This window comes from Myotis lucifugus, unplaced genomic scaffold (assembly GCF_000147115.1).
Source record: "Myotis lucifugus unplaced genomic scaffold, Myoluc2.0 scaffold_180, whole genome shotgun sequence".
In the NCBI taxonomy this organism is placed as follows: domain Eukaryota; kingdom Metazoa; phylum Chordata; class Mammalia; order Chiroptera; family Vespertilionidae; genus Myotis; species Myotis lucifugus.
Genome location: NW_005871228.1, coordinates 1,485,291 through 1,509,500, shown reverse-complemented (window position 1 = coordinate 1,509,500; position 24,210 = coordinate 1,485,291). Strand labels below are relative to the sequence as shown.

Sequence of the window (24,210 nt, the reverse complement as noted above, 5' to 3'; positions counted from 1 at the left end):
GAGTGCCCAAGGCTGTTGAGACCTGTGCTCGCTGGAATCCAAGCCCACCTGAGTCTTCTCATCCTCACTGCAGAGTCCCCCCTCACCCTCCACACTCCTGCTGGGGTTTCTGCCTAAGACTCTACAAGGAGGACGGGTGCCTTTCCTCTTCCCTACCCACCATACTCCTTCTCTGGGCTGCCAGGGGCTGGGATTCCTGAGCCAGGTCAGTGTGTAAGCTGTGATGGGGCCTTCCCCACCCCCTGCCCCTGGCACCTGGGCTCTGGCTCACACCCAACACTGTCCTCATAGGCAGCTCCGTGCCCACAGGGGCCATGTTGCTATGGTGATTCCACTACCCACACAGTGTCCAGGGAGACAGCACAGTGTAGCTGGAGCTATTTGCAAGACTTGCTGAAACCAGGCTGGGAAGATTCCGGAAAGGGTCAGAAGGAGTGGGGGATGGGAACTAAGTGAAACTGCTTCCCCAGCAGTAGCTGTGTGTGTGTGTGTGTGTGTGTGTGTGTGTGTGCGCGCGCTCGCTCACACATAAGCCACCCCCTGTCCAAGTTATAATGGCCCTTCCGAGCAGAAGCACAGCCCCTAGAGAGGCATCGACTTGTGACTGTCATAGGTTTCTTCCTGAGGTGATGTTCATGGTTTATCTTTGTGTTTAGTTTCTATGCTGAACTCTAAAAAAAGAAAAAGAGTGACATTCATATGGCAGCAGAAGGAACTGAACTGTGACTTACACTGCTCCACATCTGAAGCTGGCGCCATGGTCCACCTTGTCCTTTGTCCTACAAGATTTCCCACAGAGCAGAGTGGGGCTCCAGGAAATTGTACTGTGATGGGGAGAAAGATGCCTACCCCTTCCCCCTCCCCATCCCCGCTTCCACAGTCATCCCATGTTCTAGGCAGCTTGTCTAAATCAGCTAATTTAGCCCACACACCGATCCTGTGCTTGTTACACTCACTTTACAGACGACAACACCGAGGCACAGAGATGCTATGTCACTTGCCACGGTTGGAGCTAATAAGTGTAGGAGGTGGGAGTGAAACCTGGGCTGCTGTTTGAAATCTGTGTTCACTGCTTCTCTCTCCTTCTCCCCCTTGGTGGGAGTTCACTGGAGCAGCCACTTAGGCCCGGAGAGAACAGAGACCAAGAGAGCAAGTGAAATAAGGGAGCCAACCCCTGGAATAGCATGTGGAGCACAACCCAAATTGCACCTGTTGGGTCCTGATGTTTGGGCTCCAGACTCAAGAGCTTTCCGTTCCCCTTCCTGAGCAATTTTGGAATTATTAAAGAAAGGACCCATGCACACATCTGTGCTGACCCAATTCAATCCAGAGTTGTTAATCGATGTCTTTTCCCCACAGTCATGAATGTGGCTCCCCTCTGCAGAGCCACCGAAACAGCCCTGACTGCAGATAAATGAATCCTCCGGGGTGGTGAGAACCGGGCCCTGCGTCCTCCCAGAGCCCTCGTGTGCGGAGCTAATGCTGATTTGTGAAGCACTTTATGGTTTATTCATACCGCTTTGCCAGGCTTCCCAGGACAACCTTCCCTCGCACAAATGAGAGCGACTCCCAGAATAGAATGTCAGGCTTCATTAAAAGAAAAAACCCGGTGTGGGGGATGTCCCTTTTTTGCTCCCTAGCCTGCGTCACCCAGTGTTTGAGGGATTTGGGTCACACCCCGGGAAGCACCTGTGCTGTGAGCAGGGGGGGATGTCAGGAGCTCCTTTCTAGGTGGGAGAGACTCTCAGAGGGTTGGGTTCAAGTCTCTCTGCAGGAAACACGCCCAGGCCAGTGAATGTGTTCCCAGGAGGCACGGAGAAAGTGGTGGGGAGCTAGACACAGGGTAGAGCTCTGATGCCCTTATTCTCGGCTGGGAGACTGAGGTGGGTCATAGAGGGGTCAGAGCACTGTGTAAATTAGAAGTCATTTATCTGCCCCTGGTAGTACTTCCATTATGGTCTCCTCAAGCTTGGGGAGGGTGTCCCCGAGCACAGAGGGAAGAGGAAAGCCTTGTTCTCCTCACTTAGCTTCTTTAGGGTGCCTCAGGAGCAGCGCCTTGCTCAAGCCTCACCAGTGCCCAGGAAAGCTGCCCATAGACACACATGGCACCCAGGAAATTGCAAGGCGCCCCAGGGCACAAAAATCACACTGATGCAGAAATGTAGGAGACTTCATGGGCTTCACACCTTCCCCAAAACGAGCAAGACTCCCACGTACTGACGTCACCATCCTTGGCCACAGGGTCATACTCTTGAGGGAAAAATCACATGGACTTCTGAGCAGCTCAGCTTCTTCAGAAACTAACTTCAGGTGCCCTGATGCCAGGCAGATGGGGGACTTGTGACTCCTGAATTCATCTTCTTTACCCCCAGAAAGGCGGAATAAAGCAGAGGGGGCGTGCTGGGCTTGGAATAACAAACTCAGAATAGGAAGCTTGAACTGAGTGAGCCCTGCAGGACTTGGGGTTTGACTGCCCTCCAGGTCCACCCAGAGAGGGTGGATGCCTGAGTACCTGACTAACTCACCACCCATCTGGGCTATCAGGGACATGATCACCCACTTCTCAAATGGAATCTTTCAAACAAGGTAAGCGTGTAGGAAAGGTTCTCAATTGCTAAACAATTCATACTGACGTTCCTGGCAACATTAACAATTTCTTGACATCGTGTAAGAGTCAGTCCAGTCTAAAAATCTGCAGAAATCAGGGGAGCATCATCCTGTACAACGTAAGATCCAAGGGGCTTCCTTCTTTTCCACCTGCTGTCTCAGAGCACAGGGATCCGATGCAGCCCAGAAAGTCCAAGGCAGTGGTGATGACCTGCAGCAAGTATGAGGGGCTCTCTGCTTGTTTTGCCCTCCCTGCCAACTTTCAACCCATCGCTGTCAGTAGTGGGCGATACTGAGATTTTAGAGCAGCAGGTATAAGCTAAGAGCCTGCTTCCCAAAATGGGGCCTACATTGCTCCCAACAAAAGAGCTGCTTTTGGATTTATTTCGTCATCACCAATCCTTTGACCATCCCTTCTAGCTCTGATCTTCCAGGCAGAGAATTAGATGCAATTGGGACAACAGAGAGAGACCCAAATGGCTAACCCAGTTTTTGAGAGATCACAGTGGTCAAAGTCCAGAAATAAATCTCAACTGGTCATCCTCATCTTAAAAAGTAAGTTGATGATACTTTCCACCGAGAGTTAGTGCTACACAATTACCAACTGCTAATGAATTACTCTTAAAATAATAATAACACCAACAACTGGGCAACAACAATTCAAAACATGTTAATTAATTTTCAAAATATTATTTCTAAAATATAGTAAATAAGTTACATTGTTTGGGCTCCATTAAATATATGCATTTTCATTGGGGTGGTATAGTTCCCAAGGGGGGCAACAGTGGGTCTTGAATACGAAAACATATTACTCTTTTTTTTTTATATCCTCACCCGAGGACATGCTTAGAGAGATAAAGGGTGTGAGGGAGGGGAGGAGAAAGGGAGAGAGAGAGAGAGAGAGAGAGAGAGAGACATATCAATGTGTGAGAGAAATATCTATTGGTTGCCTTCCATATGCTCCCTGACTTCCATATGCTCCCTGACTGGGGGTCAAACCCACAACTCAGGTATGTGCCCTGACTGAGAACGAAACTCAACCAACTGAGCTTCCCCGACTCTGGCAGGGCAAATATTACTCTCTTACATAGAAACTAAATATTACTCTCTTACATAGAAACTAAAGATATATATATATATATATATGGTACATATATGTCTTTGGTATTAAATTTTCAGGGTCCTTAGAGGGGGGGGGCAATAGGAAACAATGGTTGAGAAACACTATTTACGTAGAGAATAACAATTATGCTCTTTGCTATAGGACTCAAACTTATGCATACAGACTTCTCTCCTTATATTCTATGCATACAGACTTCTCTCCTTATATTCTGTGATGGTTATTGGGGTAAATGGGTGTGTTTGTTCCTCCTTAATGGCCCTGACCCTGAGCCCAGGTGCAGATGTTTTTCTCCCTCACTTTTCTAGGTTATCCAGTCATTCCTCAGTGGGTCATTCCTCAGTGGCCTGTCAAATCCATAATCTTAATTTTACAGGCAAATATTTAAGTCCATCCTGGTCAGAAAGCAACAACCTACTTCCTTGTTAAATTGTGTGAACAGCTGAGTGGACTGTCTTATGCCTGTTCATGTATTTTCACGAGTCTCTGGGTTTGCATGTGTGTTTTTGATGGTTGAGATCACCAAGAAAACCTTAGATCATGTTCCACTGGAACAAGCAGAAAAACTTACAGTGCAAAGTGTTTCGAAGGTCTTTTCAGAGACAAAGGATCCATCAAGGCCAAAGAGAAAGATGGATGCATAGGCGAGCATTCCTCCCAGGATGATGAGGTTGTTCATGTATGGACTCGACATCTTTATCAGCCTGACAAGAGAAGGAGATACTACAGTTACAGAACGGGTAGTGTAGTTATTCCTTCCACAAATATTTCGACTGTGTATACTGTTGTGAAGGTTAGAAGGGGAGAGAAAAATTTAAGTCCTGACCTCCTCCACTATCTTATCTGACCTGTGTATTAGGGGCTGTTTCCCCCTCACTAAAGGACCCCAGACAGCTATCAACTCCCAGTTGTTGATTTTCCTGCCTCCTTGGTCAAGTTCACCCACCACTTCTCTAGGGACAGCTTGTAGCATCAGCTTCTTCAACCACTAATTTTTAATTTACACAAAAACATTAAGTCAACAGCTTTTTGTGTCTGGGGCTGGGAAGACATGCAAAATCTATAGAATTTTACATTCAGGTTCAGCAACTATCCACAGTGAGAGGGAAGATGGCCCCACCACACTCCCCTGTGCTGAGTGGACTAGGTCTAGGAGGTCTACAGGTGAGAACTCAGGTCTGCTCAGGAATTGTGGCCACTGTAGTGAATGAGCATCTACTTTGGCTGCCTGAAGCTCACACTATCCCTTGCACAAAGAGGGCCACACATTGGGTAGGAACACCTCCCCCACCCACCAGGCAGTGGAGGTGGACAATGGCATCCTTATCTCCACCCTCTACCACTGTCTACCTCAGGCTGCTGTTGGGGGCAGTTTTTATACTCCCAAACTCTACATTCTTCTCTCTCACTTCCTTCAGGAATTCTGCTGTGACTCCCAGCTGCCCAGCAAGCCACGACTTGGTTAAACCATCAGCCGGCTGGAGTTCACCCTCAGAGGTGCCTGGCTCCCCTAGCACAATCCACTCAGAACATTTTGGGTTTTCAGGTGCCCCATGACCCAGGTGTTCTTTTGCAGATTGTAATTATGATCAATTTTTCTCTGAACAGTTTCCTTCAGAATGTGTATTTCTATTAATCCTTCCACATTTAAAAAGTGTAATGTAGTATCAAAGTGGAAGAGAGAGAAAAACCCTGCTGTAAATTGTGGACCATTTACATGGTCTTTCGAGTTGGGAGCAATGGGTCCAGCGCTTGGTCCCTGCTACCCACAGAGGTGCACAGAGGTTGGCAAAGCAATTAGCTGGCTGAATTTCCTCACCTATAAAAGCACAGATCATACTGCCAAGGGCACACGTGAAGCTGAGATGAGACTGGGTTCTTGGAGGCCCTTATAAACCAGGAACTGCTAAGGAACCTTCATTCTTATTATCACAGGAAGCTGGGGAGGGGAGAGGCCAGGAGTTGGGTAGGCTTCTTGGAGGAGGGGACCTTAATTTTGTAGGTAGCATTTAGGAAGACAAAAGTGAGGGGTATCTGGAACTTTAGTGACATTTCCCCCCATACATCTTTGTAGATTTTTAAATCTGCAAAGCCAGTAAAAAAAAAAATCACATGGATGTCAGCCTATTGGAAAGAATAATGATAATCTTCCCCAGGAGGCTAAGATGGGGTGGTTTAGGAATTAAAAGAGTTTAGTCTTATTTTAGGGGCCACTCACCACTGTGATGGGAATTCTTGAAGCTTGTGGAAAGGGAATCTAATGTTAATTAAGACTTTTGTGCCCAGGCCTTGTGCCAAATGTTCATCATTTAAGATTTGTATGCAGTGGACAAAAGTTGCTTCAATTTTTTTGTGTGGCAGTGAATGTGTTATTGGTGATAAAGAAAATAAAACAACAGGCGAATAAAATTCCTTTTTGTTCTTCAGGAAATAGGTTTGGCCTCAGCAGTAAAAAAACAACAACCTCCTAAACCAACAGCAACAAAAAATCGAGAGCCTGGAGGTTCCTCCTTTACAAACAAAGAAAAGAAAAACAACTGTTCTCCTGGAATTGGGCTTGTTCCTGGCAGCCCTGGAGGTCATGCATCGTGGCTTCTGGGCACAATAGCAGAGCTGTGCTGACCATGGGTGGGCACTGGGCCTGTGACAGAGAAGGTCCTGCTCTGAGTCCTTGCTCACCCTCTCCCACCACAAGGCCGGGAGCTGGAAACCAAAGAAGCTGCCTGTGCTTGGTAAACACTACCACCTGGGATGGTGACCTGTTCTACCCACCGCTGACCAGAATAACTCAGAAAGCGAGCTGCTCTCCCCTGGAGAGTGAAGGGCATGTGTGAGAGAACAGAAATCAAGGGGATGGATTCTGCCACGTGCAGCAGTGTGGCCTTGGACAGTGGCCCTTGCCGCTGAGCTTCTGTGCTCACATCTGTCATCTGGGGAGGGGCTTTCTGGACTGCAGTGTGCTGCAACCAATGAAGTGCCAGGCCTTGTACTTAGTGAACCCCCTAGGCAGTGCTTCCCCAAGACGCTGGGGGTGGGGCAAAGACACTGGGGAATGCTGTCTTCTAGATTTCTCCTCCTGGGCCAGCACAAACTGCATGAGCACAGACAAAGCTCTGAGAAGGCCTATGGACCTAGATCCTTCAATTTTATTTAAGCCCGCCTTCCCCAAACTTATCTGACCGAGGCTCCTGTGTAACGAGTAGCCCCATGTATGTGTGTATTTAAGTGTGTGTATGTGTGTGTGTGTGCATGTGTGTGAGTGTACACACATGGTCACGAAACATTGAATAACATCGCAGCGAATGAGAAGCACACTTTAGGAAATTGCCCTACAATCTTCTGTATCCCTGGAGAATCCGTCATGCAATGCTCGCATACTTTGCCAATGAGGTTTGTTGATCCAGAAAGTACAATCCAAGAGGAAAGTGTGAGCGACTTACTTCTGGTTCCGGTTCTTGATGTTGAAAAAGAGAAAAGCGCTGGCCATGATCATCCCCAGGATGGTGAGGGCAGAGAGGATGCTGTAGAGAGGTAGGGAGATCTTCCGGAGCTGCTCTAGGATGATGGTCTTGTCTTTTGGGGGTTCGGATCCTAGAAGGCCAAGGAAAAGACATCAACTGAGTCCAGTGCAGTCAGTGCCCGAGGGCATCTCTGCCTGGATGTTCCTGACATTTGCCACCGGTGCACAAACTCTGTGCAGGACACATCTACTGGGTGAGCGGGCTCTGGTGGCTGGCCAGCCTGCCTAGCAGGGAGCCTTAGCCAGGACTTATTTCTTTCTCTAAACAGAATCAATAAGGAATTTGTGATGCATTTAATAGCCATTAGAAGACTGGAATTTGATTTGGTCTAATTACCCTGTTGAAAAACTATTGCCATTTATCCCCAAAGGTAACAGTGGCTCGGAAGGTGCAGGGCTGGGTGCTGTGGGTACCATTGGGTGTCCCTGGGAGTGAGGAACTAGGCTTTGGCTTTCAAGGGCTATGTGCCAACACATGATAATGACCATCCCTCAACAGGGTGGACACCTTGCCTGTCAATTCCACAGAGATGCATATGTGCTCTGGCTGTGGATTTTCTGCTTCAAGGTCATTATGTTATAAAAGCTCTTTCTGATTTTCCATTTTCATAGGACTTGCTAACTGTGGGAGGCAGAAGCTGCCTGCATGCCTTCCCCTCCCTGTTGTGCCAGGACTGGACAGAAACTGTGGGACTCCATATCTCTGTGTGACTGCGAACTGTCCTTGCTCATTCTTCAAGGGCACAGGAACCTGGGGGAGCCCCAAGGGAGGCTGAGCAGACTCATCTTTATAGAAGGTGGCACAATTGTCCCGTTTTAGTTCTACCAGGTACAGGGAGGCTGGAGAGGACAAATGCAGGGATACCCCACCCCACCCCACTTTTTGCCAATCCTCTTTCTCAGCTGCTGTTTCAGGTCAGGTTTCTGCTGTAGGACTGTGAAATGTTGGGGCTTTTCCCTCCAGAGAAATGTGTGGAATCAGCCAGGTGCCTGGGAGTGGCCGAACCTGGGGGACCCACCAGGGGTCACAATGAGTCCCCCCACCTCATGGCGGTGCCATGGGTGCCAGCCTACATTATGCCTCCCTTCCCAGGAGACAAACAGGATGGGCAGATATTGCTTCAAGGGTTGAGGGCTCCCCTGAACATCTGTGTTTCAAAAACTCTGATAGCAAGTTGAAATGTGTTTGGAAACATTCAGTGGATAAGAGGTCTTTGAACATGTAAACAGCCTAGGGAAGCTGCCAGGTTGGAAAGCAGCTAGGAACCTGCTGGTATGGTTAATGTAAAGTGTTAAGCAATTCCAAGTAAACAGATTTTTATGAGGAGTGGCTCCAAGGACTAAAAGTCAGGGCAAAGGCAGACACAGGTGACAGAGGTAACAACATTTGTTGCTTCCAGTGAAAACTCAACATCTGGAAACTTCCTCCCCCTCCCTATTTACCTCCCCTCTCCCCCCACCTGTACCCTGGGCTGCATTAGGCTGGCTCAGGTGACTTCTGGCTCCCTAATACAAGAACCATCTTAGGGGTGCCCATGAGTTCTTGGCTGGAAACAAGCCACTCTCTGGGCACCGAGAAAGGGTTACATGATGACTATGACCACAAGCTGTTTGTGTAGAAACAACTTCAGAAAATGACAACAGCTCCTCCTCCTTACTCTACCCTCCCTTCCCCGAAATGGCACCTCCCACCTGTGCATCTTAACTGAGACATTAGGGAAGCCAAATGGTAACAACTTGTCAGAAGTGTTACTAACAGCAGCAGCCCTGAATTTTCTTTCTTGCTACTCATCTGGTCCATCCATTCATTATTCATCCATTTTTCATTATTTCTTCATCCATCACTATTCCTTCACTCATCATCATTAATGATGGTCAACATCATTAATAATCACCTTCCATCTATCAGGCCCAGTGCTGGGTACCAGCGATTCAAAGATAAACAAGATGAAGTCCCTGTCCTCAAGGAACTTACACATTAGGTATGTAAGGAGAAAAAGGCAACCATAAGCAGTAATATTTACCGAATGCTTACCATGGGCTAAGCACTTTATAGAGATTTTTTTATATGATCCACCCAACAATCCCATGAGTAGAAAAGATTATTCCCATTTTGGTGGGTGGAGTGGGGGTCGGCAACAGGTTTCTAGGTGTTAAGTAGCTTTTATAGCTAGTAAATGGCAAATCTGGCAGAATTTGACCCCATATCTGCCTAACTCTGAAGACGGTGCTCTCACACTATGTAAACTGCCTCCAATGGCCTGAGCAGAAAGCAGGAAGCAGAGTGCAGTTCTGCCTGATGGAGTCAGGAAAGGCTCCAGAAAGGAAGATGAGTAGTTAGCTTTCACCAGGAAGACCAGGAAGAAAGGGCATTTTGGGCAGAGAACCCGGCAGAGGCAAAGACATGGTGACATATGGCATGTTTGAGGAACTGTAAGCAGTTTGGTTGGGGAGATCTGACAGAGAAGGCAGAGAAGTGAGGAGGTGTCCTTTCATGGGTGTCTTGGGGGCAACACCATGGAGTAAGATCCCTTGTTGTGCGCAACGGACACCATGAAATGCTCTGAGCAGAAGTGGGGCATCTTAAGCATGGCATGATGGCATGATGGCAAAAGCACTTTGGCTGTTAAGGGTAAAATGGACTTGAAGGGGTTAAGACTGGTTAAGCCCGCCCATCCGCCCATCCACCCATCCATCCATCCAGCCCTCCATCCACTCATTCATTCATCCACCCACTAGTTCAGTGACTCACATGTTCACCTGTTCACTCATTTATTCCCTCATCCACTCACTTGGTCAATCATGTATTCATAAAATATCATTGACTCTTCAACATGTGCCAGATTATGGCTGGTGCCAGGAATTTAAAGCCAAATAGGAACCAGTCAGGGAGCTCATGGTCCAACAATCTAGATATTTTAATACAAAGTGACAGTGGCCATGGTAAAGGCAGAGAAAAAAACTGTGAAAGCCAAAAGAAGGGAGCCATTAGCCTGGTTGGGGGCAATCAGGGAAGGCTGCACAGAAGAGGTGTTATTTGATCTGGTTCTGGAAGCTGAGGAGAAGTTCTATAGCAGGAGAAAAGAGGGAATGGTCTTCCAGGAAGAGCAGCATGTGGAGAGATCCTATTATCAACCAAACCAAGTCCTTTCCCAGAGGAAAAGACAGAGCTAGATTTAGGTGGGCCACATTTAAAAAGAATTATTCCTGGCCATCCTCTGGTTTAAACAGATGCTTCGGTGAAAGCCAGCATTCATACAAATTCCAGTGACCCATCCCAGGAGCTGGAATACAGCTCCCATGTGAGTGATGGGAACTTGTGCTCTGTGAGTGAGTGCGTGTGTTGACAGGAGAGGATGTTCCCTCTTCCCCACAAGGCCAAAGACTCTGAGTTTATCCCCAACCCTCAGATAACATCCAGGCTTGGGACTGAGCAGACCCCCTCCTCCAAGAAGCCCACCTGCCTTACCTTGGAACCTAATGGTGTCGTTGATGATCTCCAGTGTGTCAGCCACAGCGTTGTATTCTCCCACCTTCACCTCCCTGCGGTCTGTGGGGAGCAATAGAGAGTGGCTGGTTAGATCCGAGTCCTGTGTTTGGGTCTGAGTGCTCCTCTCCTAGCTCTTGCTCTCCCCACAGCCCCTGGCTATATTCTTGCAGGCTTTTCCTTTCCCCAGGTAGAATCACAGAACTTCCAACCTGATCTGGGCTAGAACAAACACCCTCTCACACTCTCTCGTCAACTGTCCTTCGCTGTACATGTGTAGAAGGGGGACTCACTCCCCTTTAACTGGATTCTCTGCCTGTTACCAAGTCCTTCCTGGTCATTGAGCTGAATGTTCTCTCTGTAACTTTTCCCTGTCATCTGACTCTGCCCTCTGGGACCACATAGACTACCCCTACTCCCTCTGCCCAGGCAGGTCTTAGAGCTTGAAGACAAAGACAGAACACCCCACGACACTCTTCCCCGACCCCACCTTACTAAATGTCATTTCTATTTCCCACCTCACCCAGGCCCCTCCTGAGGCCACACTCCACAATATCACTGTCTGTCTGTCTGTCTGAGAGTGTAGACACAAGGACTGACCAACACGCTTTAGGCATGATTTGGTCAGCAGCAAGTAGAGGGGACCATCCCTCCTTCATTCTGCACATTATATATCAATTGATATCTTCTGAGGTAGAATTAGCATCTTTTGGAGGATGCATTGCTCTGCTGTGTGATACTGAGCACAGTGTTCTCCATATGCACTTGTCCAGGTGTATTTTCAGACCTAAGTGGTGCATTTGAATTTTCCTTCATCCTAGATTCTATTCTGTTGTTGGGTTTAGGTCAGTGATATTCAATTGGTGTGCCGCAAGAATTTTTAAAACATGCAATGCCTGACTATTTAGTCAGGGACACGGACCTCTTTTCCCTTAGATTGTCAAATAAAAAAATTACAACAGCCAAACACAACAATAGCTGTTCAGGGTGAATGAATCAAAATTTTACTGATTTTTTGTCAGATCAGCAAAAAATATATATTTTTGGTGTGCTGCAGATTTTTAGTAAGTAGTTTATGTGTGCCATGAGGTGAAAAGGTTGAAAATTGCTGGTTTAGGGCAATTGCCAGGGATAATTACAAAGACAACTAGACCAGGGCGACTGGGCAGGAGGAATGGAGAGTAGTAATTAGATTTGACAAAGGTTTCTTTTTTCCCAGGTAAAATCTGGACAATTGGGAGATTAATTGGTGGGGAAGATGGGGAACAGGGCAGTGAGCCAGTGACTGGGCGGGGGGGCTCCGGTGCCATTCCCTAAGTGGGGAACCCAGGAGGGGAAAAGATGTTATGTTCCTGTTTGAATGTGCTCAGCCTGAGACACCTGTCAGGGGGAGATCCTTGCTCTGGAGGGGGAGAAGTCTGGGCTGGGGAGAAGGAGTTGGGGTCATCAGCATGCAGGCTGGGAGGTGGAGCAGTGGGCAGGAAGGACACCCCGAGGACAGTGCTGAGTGAGAAGTGAAGGGACCAAGGACACAATCCTGGATAGCGCCAATCTCTGGGGGGCAGGCTGAGCAAGGACACTGCAAGGAGATTGGGAAGAAGTGGCCAGGATGCCAGGAGCAGGATGCCAGGAAAGAGTGGGCATTGTAGGAGCCAAGGAAAATGACAATTTCACCATGGAGCTGGCCAGCAATGTCACATGCTACCGAGAGCCTGGGCCAACAAGCTCCTTGACAGGGGGTCAGTGGATTTGGCGTATGTGGGATTTGGCATATCTGTGGTGACCACAGATAAAATAGATGCAGAGAAAGGTGGGGTTAGAGGCAGAGAACCAAAGGGAACCAGTGTGGGAGTAGAGAAAGGAGCCCCCAGGGCAGAGCAGACTTTGACAGAGTTGAGGAGTGGGCAGGCAGGGGCTGAGGTGCCCCACAGTGTGCCTGGATCGATGCTAGGAATTTTATGTGCCATCTTTTCAGTTCTCACAATTGAATGGACTAGGTCAGGGGTCGGCAAACTCATTAGTCAACAGAGCCAAATATCAACAGTACAACGATTGAAATTTCTTTTGAGAGCCAAATGTTTTAAACTTAAACTATATAGGTAGGTACATTGTTATTAACTTAATTAGGGTACTCCTAAGGCTTAGGAAGAGCCACACTCAAGGGGCCAAAGAGCCGCATGTGGCTTGCGAGCCACAGTTTGCCGACCACGGGACTAGGTGGTTTCAGTTCCACTTTGTAGATGAGGAAACCGAGGCTTGGGCAGGCTGTGGCTTTGCCCAGAGTCCCACTGGTACTAAGAACATGGGATCCCTGAGAGGTGACAGTTCCATGTCAAGCTGACCACCCATCAGCCACCTGTGCCTCCTGAGTATATTAACTGCATAGAGGAATGCCCACCCTCCGGCAGGCGGGTCCCTGGAGCTGCAGGCCCCGCATGTCCCCAGAGGAACTGCCTGATGTGGCTCTGGCTGTAAGTGAATTTCTTTGCATAAACGCAGGTGCACTGCTGGTTCCTTGAACACATTTAGAAAATGAAACAGGAATCGCATAGACCTGCCACACTTCTGCCTGCGTTCCTTTGACCATGGGGTGGAAAATAGGGCTATAAAAGTCACTTCCTTCTCCCGCAAAGGTCTCCTCACCATTTGGGGGGCTTCACAGCATGCAGGCGGCTGTGGCATACCTGGGTCACCCAGCTCCTAAATGTCACATTAGCAGACTCTGCTGGGAGCTCCAGCATCCTTGCTTAGGCCTTTTGAAGTCTTAGCCCCAGGCTGCTCCTGCCCCTCAGAAAAGGAGGCCCTGATTTATTTATTTGGCGTGGGGAGGCAGCGCATGAAATATGCAGGATGATCGGAATAAATCATTAGGAGCTGGGAAGTGTATGGCTGGCCGCCCTCCAGGCCCCCAGCCACACAGCCCACCCTTCTGACTCCTAGGCCCCGCTCTATGCCCCATGGCACCAAAATAATACTCAGCCTCCCACCAAGACCAAAATCACATAATCTCTCCCTGGAGCAGTGCTTGGAGGCTCACAGGCACTTCACACCTTCTTGCATTTAAGCTCACAGCAAACCATGAGTTGGGCATAACTCACCCCAGTGTATACTTGAGGGAGGGGCCTCACATAGGTTAAGTGCATGCCTGGACTTGGGTCCCCCAGTTCTGAATTCAGAGCGCTTTCACCACCCATACTGAGCAGGGCTTCTGATCATTCAGCCCACATTTATTGAGTGCCTACTGCACGCCAGGCCCAGCCCAAGGTATTTCATGATAAAGAACCCCTCAAAAACAGCAGTGTAGGCGGTGGAAGACTAGGTTATTTCCTCATCCTCAACCAACGTGGCCTTGGACATCTGTGGTGGAACTAGAGATACAAAGATGAAGAAAAAAATTCATAATCGCTGACCTTGGAGTTTGGTGACTGCAGCCTCTCTCAGCCCTAGCAGGGAGGTAAAAATCATTCCCATTTGCAGGCAGCACTTCCCTTCCAGCTCATACCCTATAAGCAGGTGGTTATAAATGTAAAAGGGGAACTTTCAGAGTGGCCATGAGAATTAGAGAGGAGAATACAGGCAATTTCTGGCTTGGGACCTAACTCATAGTGAGTGTTCAATAAATTATAGTTATTTGAGTCATGATAAAAGTAACTGTGAGCCATTTGCTAGGTCCCCAAACACTCCCTATGTTTACTTACTGCCGCTGGTTCCCCACAACAGTCCCTCTGCTTGGAAGGGAGCTTTCCCCTCCCTCTACAAAACCAAATGTCCAAACTTTGTCCACCTCTTCCAGGAAGCAGTCCCAGCGTACTGCCCCTCCCCTCCCAGGAACCAGTTTGCTGTGAGCTCAGCCCCTCGTGTTGGAGCAATGCCCCAGGTGTGCCCAGGCCTTCTGATTTCTGTCTGCTGATTGGTTCCTGAGCAGAACCTGAAGTCTGGCTTCTGACATCCTGGGCAGCATAGAGTCTTGTCCCCCACACCCTGCCCAGGGCCCCTCAGGGGTCTGAAGGTGGAAGGAGGGTGCCCCCTGTGTTCTTCCATTCACCACGGCCCAGGTGGTGGTGACTATGATAGGCACCCGGCACTTTCAACTTTTAAGTCTTGGGCTGCTTGGTAACTCCACTGTGCAAACAATGCTGACCACTCATTGAGACACAGAGGAGCCTTGCAGACCGAGGACAGGGGATCTGTGGACAGATAGAAAGGTCCACTGGGGCCGGGAGGTTGGGGTATCAAGCAGAGGGAGAGGGGCTGTGACACTGGGTCTGTTACTGGCTGACTGTCTGCCCCACAAACTCGGTGCAGGTTGCCACTGACTCACTGTGTGACCCTGGACCATTCCCTTCCTCTGGGCCTCAGTTTCTCCATTTGCAAACTGCACTGCAGGAATTCCAGTGGTTCTCAGCCCTAGGGATTAGGGTCACCTGGAGAACTAGAAAATACCTATGATTGGTCCCAGCTTGGACCTATTATATGAAAACTTCTTGGGATGGATCCTGAGTGGCAGTATTTTTAAAGGTCCTCTAGCCTGGCCGGAGTTGCTCAGTGGTTGAGCATTGACCTATGAAACAAGAGGTCACTGCGTGGTTCCTGGTCAGGGCACATGCCTGGGTTTCAGGCTCAAGCCCCAGTGGGGGTGGTGCCAGGAGGCAGTCGATCCATGTTTCTCTCTCATCGATGTTTCTACCTCTCTGTCCCTCTCCTTTCCTCTCTCTCTAAATTCAATGAAAACATTTAAAAAAAAGTCCTCTAAGTGGATCCTGATGCATAGCCAGAGTTGAGAACCACTGGATTACACTGAGGGCCCTTCAAGCTGACACTTTCTGTTCTCAGAGGCTAAAAATACTGTGAAACAAAAGCTCCCTTTCCCACAGAATAGTACTGGTTCCTTGCTGTGGGGCAAGAAAGGAGTGTTCTCTTTTAAAAAGTGCATTCTTTATTTCAAATTTTGGATTTGGATGATAGCTCCCATTCGTAAAAATTAGACTTCCCCCCAAAAAGTCCAGTCTGAAAATACTCACTGGCTGTGGGCCTGAGAGCATGCCTGAGACAGCAGGGAAATAGCTTCAATCACAGAGTGATTCTGCCTCCCACCTGCTCCACAACCAACCCCGGTGGCAGAACCAACTGGAGGGTCACCAGTCTCCTGCTTTAGCTGGGTCCCCACATCCTGCTACAGGGGCTCGACTCCCCTCACCCCCAAATGTCCACTGGTCCTCAACTGGCTCAAGATCTGAACTGAGGAAGGTGTATATGTCCTTTAAAATGTAATTGATGTTGCAAACACAGGCTCAATGCGTAACCATGAAGTTAAAAACAAGATGACCTTGGCTCAATGAAAATCGAAGATGCTATAAAACTACTCCATTTGAGGACTCCTGCCCCTCCTAAGGAAACCCTAAACTCAGACAGAAAGGGCTCGGACTAAGACAGCTCTTGGAGTTGGTCCAAGCTTGGGCCCTCACCTATGTACGGAGCCCTGGGGAGGTCCCATCCCCTGCCTGGGTCTTGCTAAAGTGAGGGGGCTGCTTGGGGAGATCTCTATAGCTTCCAACTCCTGTTTGATGAATCAGCAACTGCTCTGAAGGGTCTTCCTCATTTTAAGCTGAAAGCTGTTCCCTGAGGCTTCCCTGCACAGGTCCTGGCTCTGCCCGGGGTTGCACATCACATCAACTCCAGCTCTTGGCGGTTCTTCAGAGATGGGAATATGGCAACTGCAGGCCTTGATTCTTCTCTCCTCCAGGATGGCCAGCCATTCCTCGGGAAGTCCACCCCACCCAAGTCTGGTCACTGTGGATAGAACCTACAGGGTTGCTCCCCTCACTGGGGTGAGAGTAGATGGAAGCAGGTTCCTGGGCCTGGATCCCCTCACACACTTGTCTCTCTGTCTTCACAAACAACATGCCACTGTTACAATTTTAATAAGTTAACTTCATTGACCTTTGTTTTCAGATTTTTAATAGGCCAAGTGGACATTGTTCAAATGCCCTAGGAGTATAATGACCCCACCAAGGACAGATTTACCCATTGACTCACTCAAACTGTCCCAGGGGCAAAAGCTAAGTACCAGAGGGGACACAGGACACATACAAATACAACAGGTTATCTGCACCTAGAACACTTTTTCTCTCTTTTTCTTGGCTAACTCTCACTAGAGAAACTGGTCTTTCAGAATTCATCTCAGATGCCACCTCTCCCAGGCAGCCTTCCTAGAATCTGGTAGGTGGAGCCAAATGCCCCTCCTCTAAATGCCATCAGTTATCACACCCAGTTGGGGTCCTGTGTCTGCTCCCAATGGACTGTGAGCTCCCTGAGGGCAGGGGTTGTGTCTTACCTATCTTGCCCAGCATCATCTGGCATGCAGATGCCAGGAAATGATTGTTAAGCAACTTTAAAAGCCCAAAACCATAGGGAAAAAGACAGAAAGAAAAGAATTTAACCACATCAAAGTTGAGAATTTCTTTTCAAGAAGGACTTAAAGTTTATAGGCACGTGACCAAATGAGAGAAGATATTTGCAAAGTCTAAAGCCAACAAGGGACTGATATCTAGATTATATAAGGAACTCTTGCAAATCAACAAGAAAAATACAGTGACCTCAGAATAAAAGTGGTCAAAGGATCAGACAATTAATAAGTGTCCAACAAGCACAGGAAGAAATGCCCAAACTCATTAGTAAGCAAAGAGATAATATTTAAAACCACAATATGATGTTACTTTATACCTTTAGACTGGAAAAAATGAAAGGTCTGGAACACCAAGTGTTGGTGGGAGGTAGGGACACAGGGATCCTCACACCGGCGGGAGTGGAGACGGGCACGGTGACTCATTGAAAGAGCCATCTGGCAGATTTTCGGCATGTTCAGTGTTCACACACAACTTCCAACCCAACAATTTTCCTCTTGGGCATCTGTCCTAAAAATGCCCAGTTGGGTCATAGGGCACATGTACAAGGACCCTCATTATTTGTGAAGGTAGAGAGTTGAGGTGACCTGGGTGTCTGTCACTGGGAGAGTGGATGGGTGCAGGGTGGGTGTGCCCCATGGGGTGAGCAATGAAAGCCCTGTGCTAGATGTACACACGGGCACATGGAGGCATCTTAGAAAACGAAGTGCTGAGTGGAAAAGAAAAAGAAACAGGAAAGATATGTAATCCAGTTGCATTGACGTAAATTTGAAATATACACACACACAAAAAAACACAATAATATACTACATCTTGCAAGAACAGATACAAACACAACACACTCACTAAACACTTAGAATGGTTGCCTTTCCCTGGGGGAGGTAGGAATAGGGTTTGAAAATAAATGAGGGAAATGAGAGTATCAACAAACAAACAAGAGTTTTCATGTACCAATGATAAGTATGTCCGGAGGAAGCAAGACTGCACTTTTCTCAAGAAACTCTGGAAAGGAGTAAATCTGGGGTCATTATAAAGAGGAGAGGAGAAAGAAGCCAACAGCTGCCATGGCCCTTCTCTGTAACCGTCACCAACCAAGAACATTCATAGCCTCACGACACTGAATTTTCACCATCCCTCTTAAGGCAAGGAAAATGATCACCTTTTATTTTACTATTTTTAATTAAATGCTGAAATGATGGCTCGGAGAAATTAAGCCACAGTGCCTAGCTACTAACAGTTAGACACGCCTGTTTCAAAGCTCACATACTTTCCATATAATAGGAGATGAGTTCCCCATCACTGGAGGCATTCAAGCAGAGCTAATACTATAAAGGAGAGCTAGGGCTCCCTTCAACATGGAGAGTCTACGGCTCAATGAAACACAAGGCCTTGGGCTTCCGGAAAGATAAGTCCTAGATTATGAGGGCTGAGGTGGTGTCAAGGTCAGGGTCAGTATCAAGGTCAGGATTAGACTTTCAGCCTAAAAGAACTGACATTCACATTATGTCTTTCCATTCCTGCTGACCCACATCCCTACCTGTGTATCCTGCAGTTTAATGGACTATGTCTCCACTCTTACTTGTATCAAGTTGAGTGGCAGCGACAAACTGGCCTTTTCAGACCCATGGCTTGGTGAAGAGAGCTATAACACATGCCTCGACTGAGGAAAAGGGTACTAAAAACCAGCCTTAAGAGTCTCAAACCGGGGTCAAACTTGCTCTGAAAGTTTTCTAGTAGGTTCTGGGAAATTGTCTTCCTGCTTTTATAGGCACTGGCACTGGGCCAGAGAGATTATGAAACCCCTGGGGGGAAAGGGACAGGGACCATTTCTTATTCAGCTTGGCTTCCCCTAGAGGACTTGGTAAAACGCCTGGCAGATGCTCAGGAAATTTGCACCGAATAAAACCGTATCTGTTACCCCAAAGACCAAACAGTAATTAATGTCTGCAAATGGGGAGGACAAGCCTACATTTCACTAGGTACAATCTGAATGACAATTATGTTGTTAGAGCGATAGAGGACCCTCTCCCTTCAAATCAAGTGCTGAACTACTCCACAGTCTGAGTCTTTTATGCGACATAGAAGCAGTATGACATTCAAACACATCACCATTCACCAAGATTCTCACAAACAGGCCTAATGAAGGCAGGGACGGTGAGTTAGAGCACAGATGCTTAGATTTCATGAAGAACAGCATAAATAAGGCTCTAATCATGGCTTCACTCAACTTCCTTCCCTGCTGCAAATTCTGAGCCATGTTTAGACTTTGGCAGTAACATGAATTCTTTCTTCTCATAAGGAAAAAAAAAAGCCAATTCTCTAGCATTCATCATCATCTAACGTAGTTCAGTGGAAGTCAGCGATGGCATGGGGGAGGTACTCTGAACTTGGAGTTGAAAGGGGTTTAGGCCAGTCCCACTATACCCAAGGTGTGTGGCCAACAGGATGACAATACCTGCCTTACCTATAGCCATGAGTAGCGCTCTTAGAACAGTGCCTGAGACAAGGGCAAGAATGCATGTAATTTATTTGGAAGATGATCCTAGTACACATTGCTAAGGGTTCAGGGAGGCAAGACCGGGAAGGGAAGGGAGCCAGTACAACGTGCATTATGAGCAAGTTTCTGGGAAGGCAACTGAGGCACAATTCCATTGGGATTGTCCTCAGCTGACATCTGGGGACAGACAAAAACATACCTTGAAGTTCTTGGGAGTTTCCACCCAACGGGAAAGGACACTGGGAAATTTGTCCTCCATTTCTCATCCATCCCTGGCTCAGGGCTGCCCCTGGAAGCATTAATTCCCTGGACATCTGATCTGTTCCTCTTAATAAGATACTTATTCTGGAACCGTGGATGCTCAGAATTATGGGTGGAATCTATCACATCTAGCCTCGAGGATTGTCCTGATGGGAGGTAAGAGCTCTGGGAACCCTTGGAAATGTAGTAAATGGAGGGAAACTGGGGATTAGGAAGATCATTCTTAAGGCTCTGAAACCCCCTCTGGATTCAAAATGCCTCAGTCTCAAGAGGGACCATGGAGTTAGCCCTGGCACATTAGTTTAGAATAGTTCTATTTATTCACCACTCCTAAATTTGCAAAAAAGGCCCTCCCATCTGGAACAACAATGGCTGCCATCATAAATTTGCTTTGGCTCACATCTTTGTTGTCAAGGCTAACTGCTGTTTCCCAGACTTTCTGCCTTGACTTAAGTCATGGGAAACCATGAGTAAATGAAGATGTTCCTAAATTTCCACAAGCTGTCTCACTAATTTAGTAAGCATTTACCAAGAGCCAGCCAGGAGTCAGGCAGCATGCTAGTAATGTGACTAGGTTCCCACAACTAGAGTTTATAAAGCAAAATCCCATTTGACCCTTAACCCAGCCCCAGGGGGCAGGCAGGGCCGGCATTAATGCCATCCCATTGCCTAGAGGAGAAGACTGAGGTTTAGGGAAATGAAGTGTCTTGCCAGAAGCAGATCTTGCAAAAGTAGCCTCCTCTGCTGGGGCTGGCTGCTTGTGAGTCAGCTCTGTCGTGAGCCCTGCTGTCCAATCTCCCTTCTAAATAAGAGGGCAAGGCAAGGGGGAGAGAGGGTGTGAAGGGCATGGCAGAAAATAACATGGTAACTCCACGCAGAAGCCATTTACAAGGTCAATGGCATGAGGTAATTTAGGAACTGGTAACCCCTGGGGGCAGGCATATCCTCTGGGCAAATTCCTGGAAGGTCCCAGAAGAGTCTGGACCAGCCTTTCTGGGAGAGGAAGCATGAGCCCAGAGAAGAGAAGGAATGAATTCGCCATCTCACAGTGAGTCAGGGCCTCAGTTTCCTTCCCCTCTGTGAAATGAGATGATAACCTGAATTCCAACCTGGACAGACTATTCAATATTCAATTCTCTTCATCCTGGCAGAAAAGGCACCTCTGAGACCCTATGAATTTGGGTAACTCACTATTGTGCTGATGTGAACATGCCCCCAAGCACAGCATCTCTGTCAACAGGATCAATGTCTATTTTAAAAACATGCAAACAGGAGTATCTTCCAGCTCTAATAGTCAATAAAAGCTGAACACAAGTGTGGCAAAGGCAGAACACTGGCATACGTGTGCATGTGAGCACGCAGTGGCTGCCACTGCCACTCATCAGCTGTGTGTCCCTGGGGGAAACATCTCTCTTCCCCATGCCTCAGTTTCCCCATTTACTCTGTGAAGTAAGGAGATAAGATCATCTCTAAGGCCCTGCCCCTTCTGACATCCTACATATTGTTATGTGTGGGTAGCAGCTATAGGGGTAGGCAGACAAAAAGGCATCAATGGGGTTTCAACACACCATGGAAATCTGGATTTGCCCCTGAAAAGTGTCATAACTTTTGACAAAGTGCTAGTCATAATTGCTACTACTTGCTGAGCAAGAGATATATGCACATCTTTCTCTGTATGATCTCATCCAGTTCATCCCACATCCTGAGATGATAAGTAGGATTATATTCTTTTTTTTTAAAGTTTTTAAAAAAATATATTTTATTGATTTTTCACAGAGAGGAAGGGAGAGGGATAGAGAGTTGGAAACATCGATGGGAGAGAAACATCGATCAGCTGCCTCCTGCACACCTCCCACTGGGGATGTGCCTGCAACCAAGGTACATGCCCTTAGCCAGAATTGAACCTGGGACCTTTCAGTCCGCAGGCTGACGCTCTACCCACTGAGCCAAACTGGCTAGGGCAGGATTATATTATTTGAGGACATCAGTGCTCAGGGAGGTGAAGTCACTTGCCTGATGTTCTACAGCAACTTGCACTCAGGTGAGTAAAACCCACCTCAATACTGTTTGCTACACTGCTTTCCTTATAAATGCCTAAAATCAGCCACTGGAGTTGGTGTCTAATCCTAACATCGGGGAAAGGCAATAAAATTGGCACGCACTTGTAGCTGTGATTGGCCGATCAATATTTTACAAAATATTCTCCTAGAATGATATAATTTGAGAACTGGAAATGTGACAAGAGAATTTAGCTGCAATCACTCAAGAAAAAAAAAAGTAAGTATCTTTGCCAAGATGCTTACTTTGTTCAACCGATGAAGAAGTAAGACTTAACAAATGGGAAAGTAATTACGTTTGCCTAAAATTACATCTTTTGTGCACGTCAGAGAGCTGACATGTGTTTCAATTACCTGCCACAGGAAGACAAATGGGTAAATCTACAAGATTGCATTATGGAGCGATAGTATCCAAGGACACCTCTCCTGATTGATCTGAATCCAGTGGGGATTTGTCTGAATGAATCTGAGTAACTTGATTTCATTTCTTGCTTTCCCCTGGATGACTTTGGGATCTCAAAGTGAGTTGACACAGAAGGCACAGCTTCCAGAAACATCCAGATGCAGATGAATGATCCTCTAGTGCTTTTGGCGAATAACCCTGCTAATGACTATTCTGAGCTGAACTGAGGTGTCTGCCTTGAGGAAGGCCCAGTCCTACTCCTCACGGATGCCCTGTGCGCTTTGACAAGCCACTGCCCCTCTGGTCCCTATTTCCTCCTTATCACACGAGAAACTTAGTCTGGATGATTTCTGAGGTCCCTTCCAACTCTGACAGCAGAAAAGTTCAACAAATGACCTGGGTCTTAAAAAAAAATGTAGTGATTATAGATTAAAAGAAACTAGGGAGACACATTAACCAAATACAAAGAGTGGATGTTGTATGAATTCTCTAACAAACCAATTGTAGAAACATTTTTGAGCTAATTGGAGAATTAACATAGACTGGGAATGAAAGGATATTAACAATTGTTAAATGCTTTAGGTGTGATAATAGTACCATGGTTATGTTTTTAAAAGTCCTTGTCTAGTAGAAATGCATACTGCAGTATTTATAGATTGAAATGAGATAATGTCTGAGAGCTGCTTTAAAACGTTTACAGAAAAAAACAGAGGGGTAACAGGGTGAGTCAAGATAAAGCAAGACTGGCAAAATGTTGATAATGGTTGAAGCTGGGTGATGGGTTTACTATGCTATTCTCTCAACTTCAGAATCTGAAGATTTCTATAATCAAAATCTACAACAATGCAAGTTTTCTCAGGATATTGGAACTGACTTACCCCTCCCCCCTTACTTTCAGGAGTTTCTCAGAGTCATGTGGGAAGACTGAATGGGCCTGAAAAGTAATACAGTGAAGAAAAAATATCCTAAATATGTTGAAACTACTGTTTTCACAGAGAAGTGTTTTCTATTGACTTTGATTTCTCTTATCTGGAACATCATACTTTCATTTGTTTTGATGTATTTTATTGCATAAGACAACATCCCTGAAAACAGAATTTACCAAGTAGAAAGAAGAAGCATCAAAAAGCCTACCTTGAAATTGAGTAAATTTAATGGTCCCCATTCTTTCCCCGTTCCGGAACACAACTTGACCCTAAAAACAAAGCAAAACAAACAAACAAGAACAAAAGAGAAATGCCATATTAGCTCAGACGCTACTGATCTCAACTGAAATTCATTAACTGTACAATGCAATTATTAATATTAGAGGAAAAACAGATTCCTGTTAGACTACAGATGCAAAATTAAACTAATTGTTTTTAAACTGGTTGTGACTTTATCTATTTAATTTAAGGAGCACAAAATCAATAATGGAACTAACACATGTGAATTAAAGCCGAGATATGCATCATCATTATCAGCACAGCTATTTATTAAACATCCACATGCCCTGTGTAGTCCTGGGACAAGGTCTTCCAGGACGCTGGAAGGACAGAGGCACCGGCGAGGCCCATGGAGCCTGGCCCTGACTGCTTCTGTGCCCCATTAAGATGTGTGGCTTTGCCGAGGCTATTTGGCTTGAGGACCAGACAGGGGCTGTAGGTCAGTTAGCATTTCTTATTAAGGACAGAGGATGTTTTTATAAGTTCTTCCTGATTTCTTCCTGAGTGGGGCAGCACAAAATTAAGCTTCTTGTGTAGCGACATGACTAGTGTCACAGGCAGCTGAGCACCCCTCATTAGGGAACCCTGGGGGCTAAAGACAGTGAGTGGCTTTGTTGGCTGATACAAGGGTTCCACATGCTGGGCTAAA

At 46.9% G+C, this 24,210-nt stretch overlaps 1 protein-coding gene across 1 annotated transcript in view; it reads right to left on the bottom strand.

Annotated features, from left to right (window-relative positions):
• GABBR2 (gamma-aminobutyric acid type B receptor subunit 2) overlaps window positions 1-24,210 on the bottom strand; it is a 324,860-nt gene that overhangs the window by 66,030 nt on the left and 234,620 nt on the right. Inside the window, exons 7-10 of the mRNA XM_006096509.3 lie at window positions 23,491-23,551; window positions 10,717-10,797; window positions 7,168-7,318; window positions 4,299-4,431 (exon numbers count right to left, since the gene is read on the bottom strand). Of these exons, the coding sequence (XP_006096571.2) occupies window positions 4,299-4,431; window positions 7,168-7,318; window positions 10,717-10,797; window positions 23,491-23,551 (426 nt within the window). The remainder of the gene's footprint in view (window positions 1-4,298; window positions 4,432-7,167; window positions 7,319-10,716; window positions 10,798-23,490; window positions 23,552-24,210) is intronic.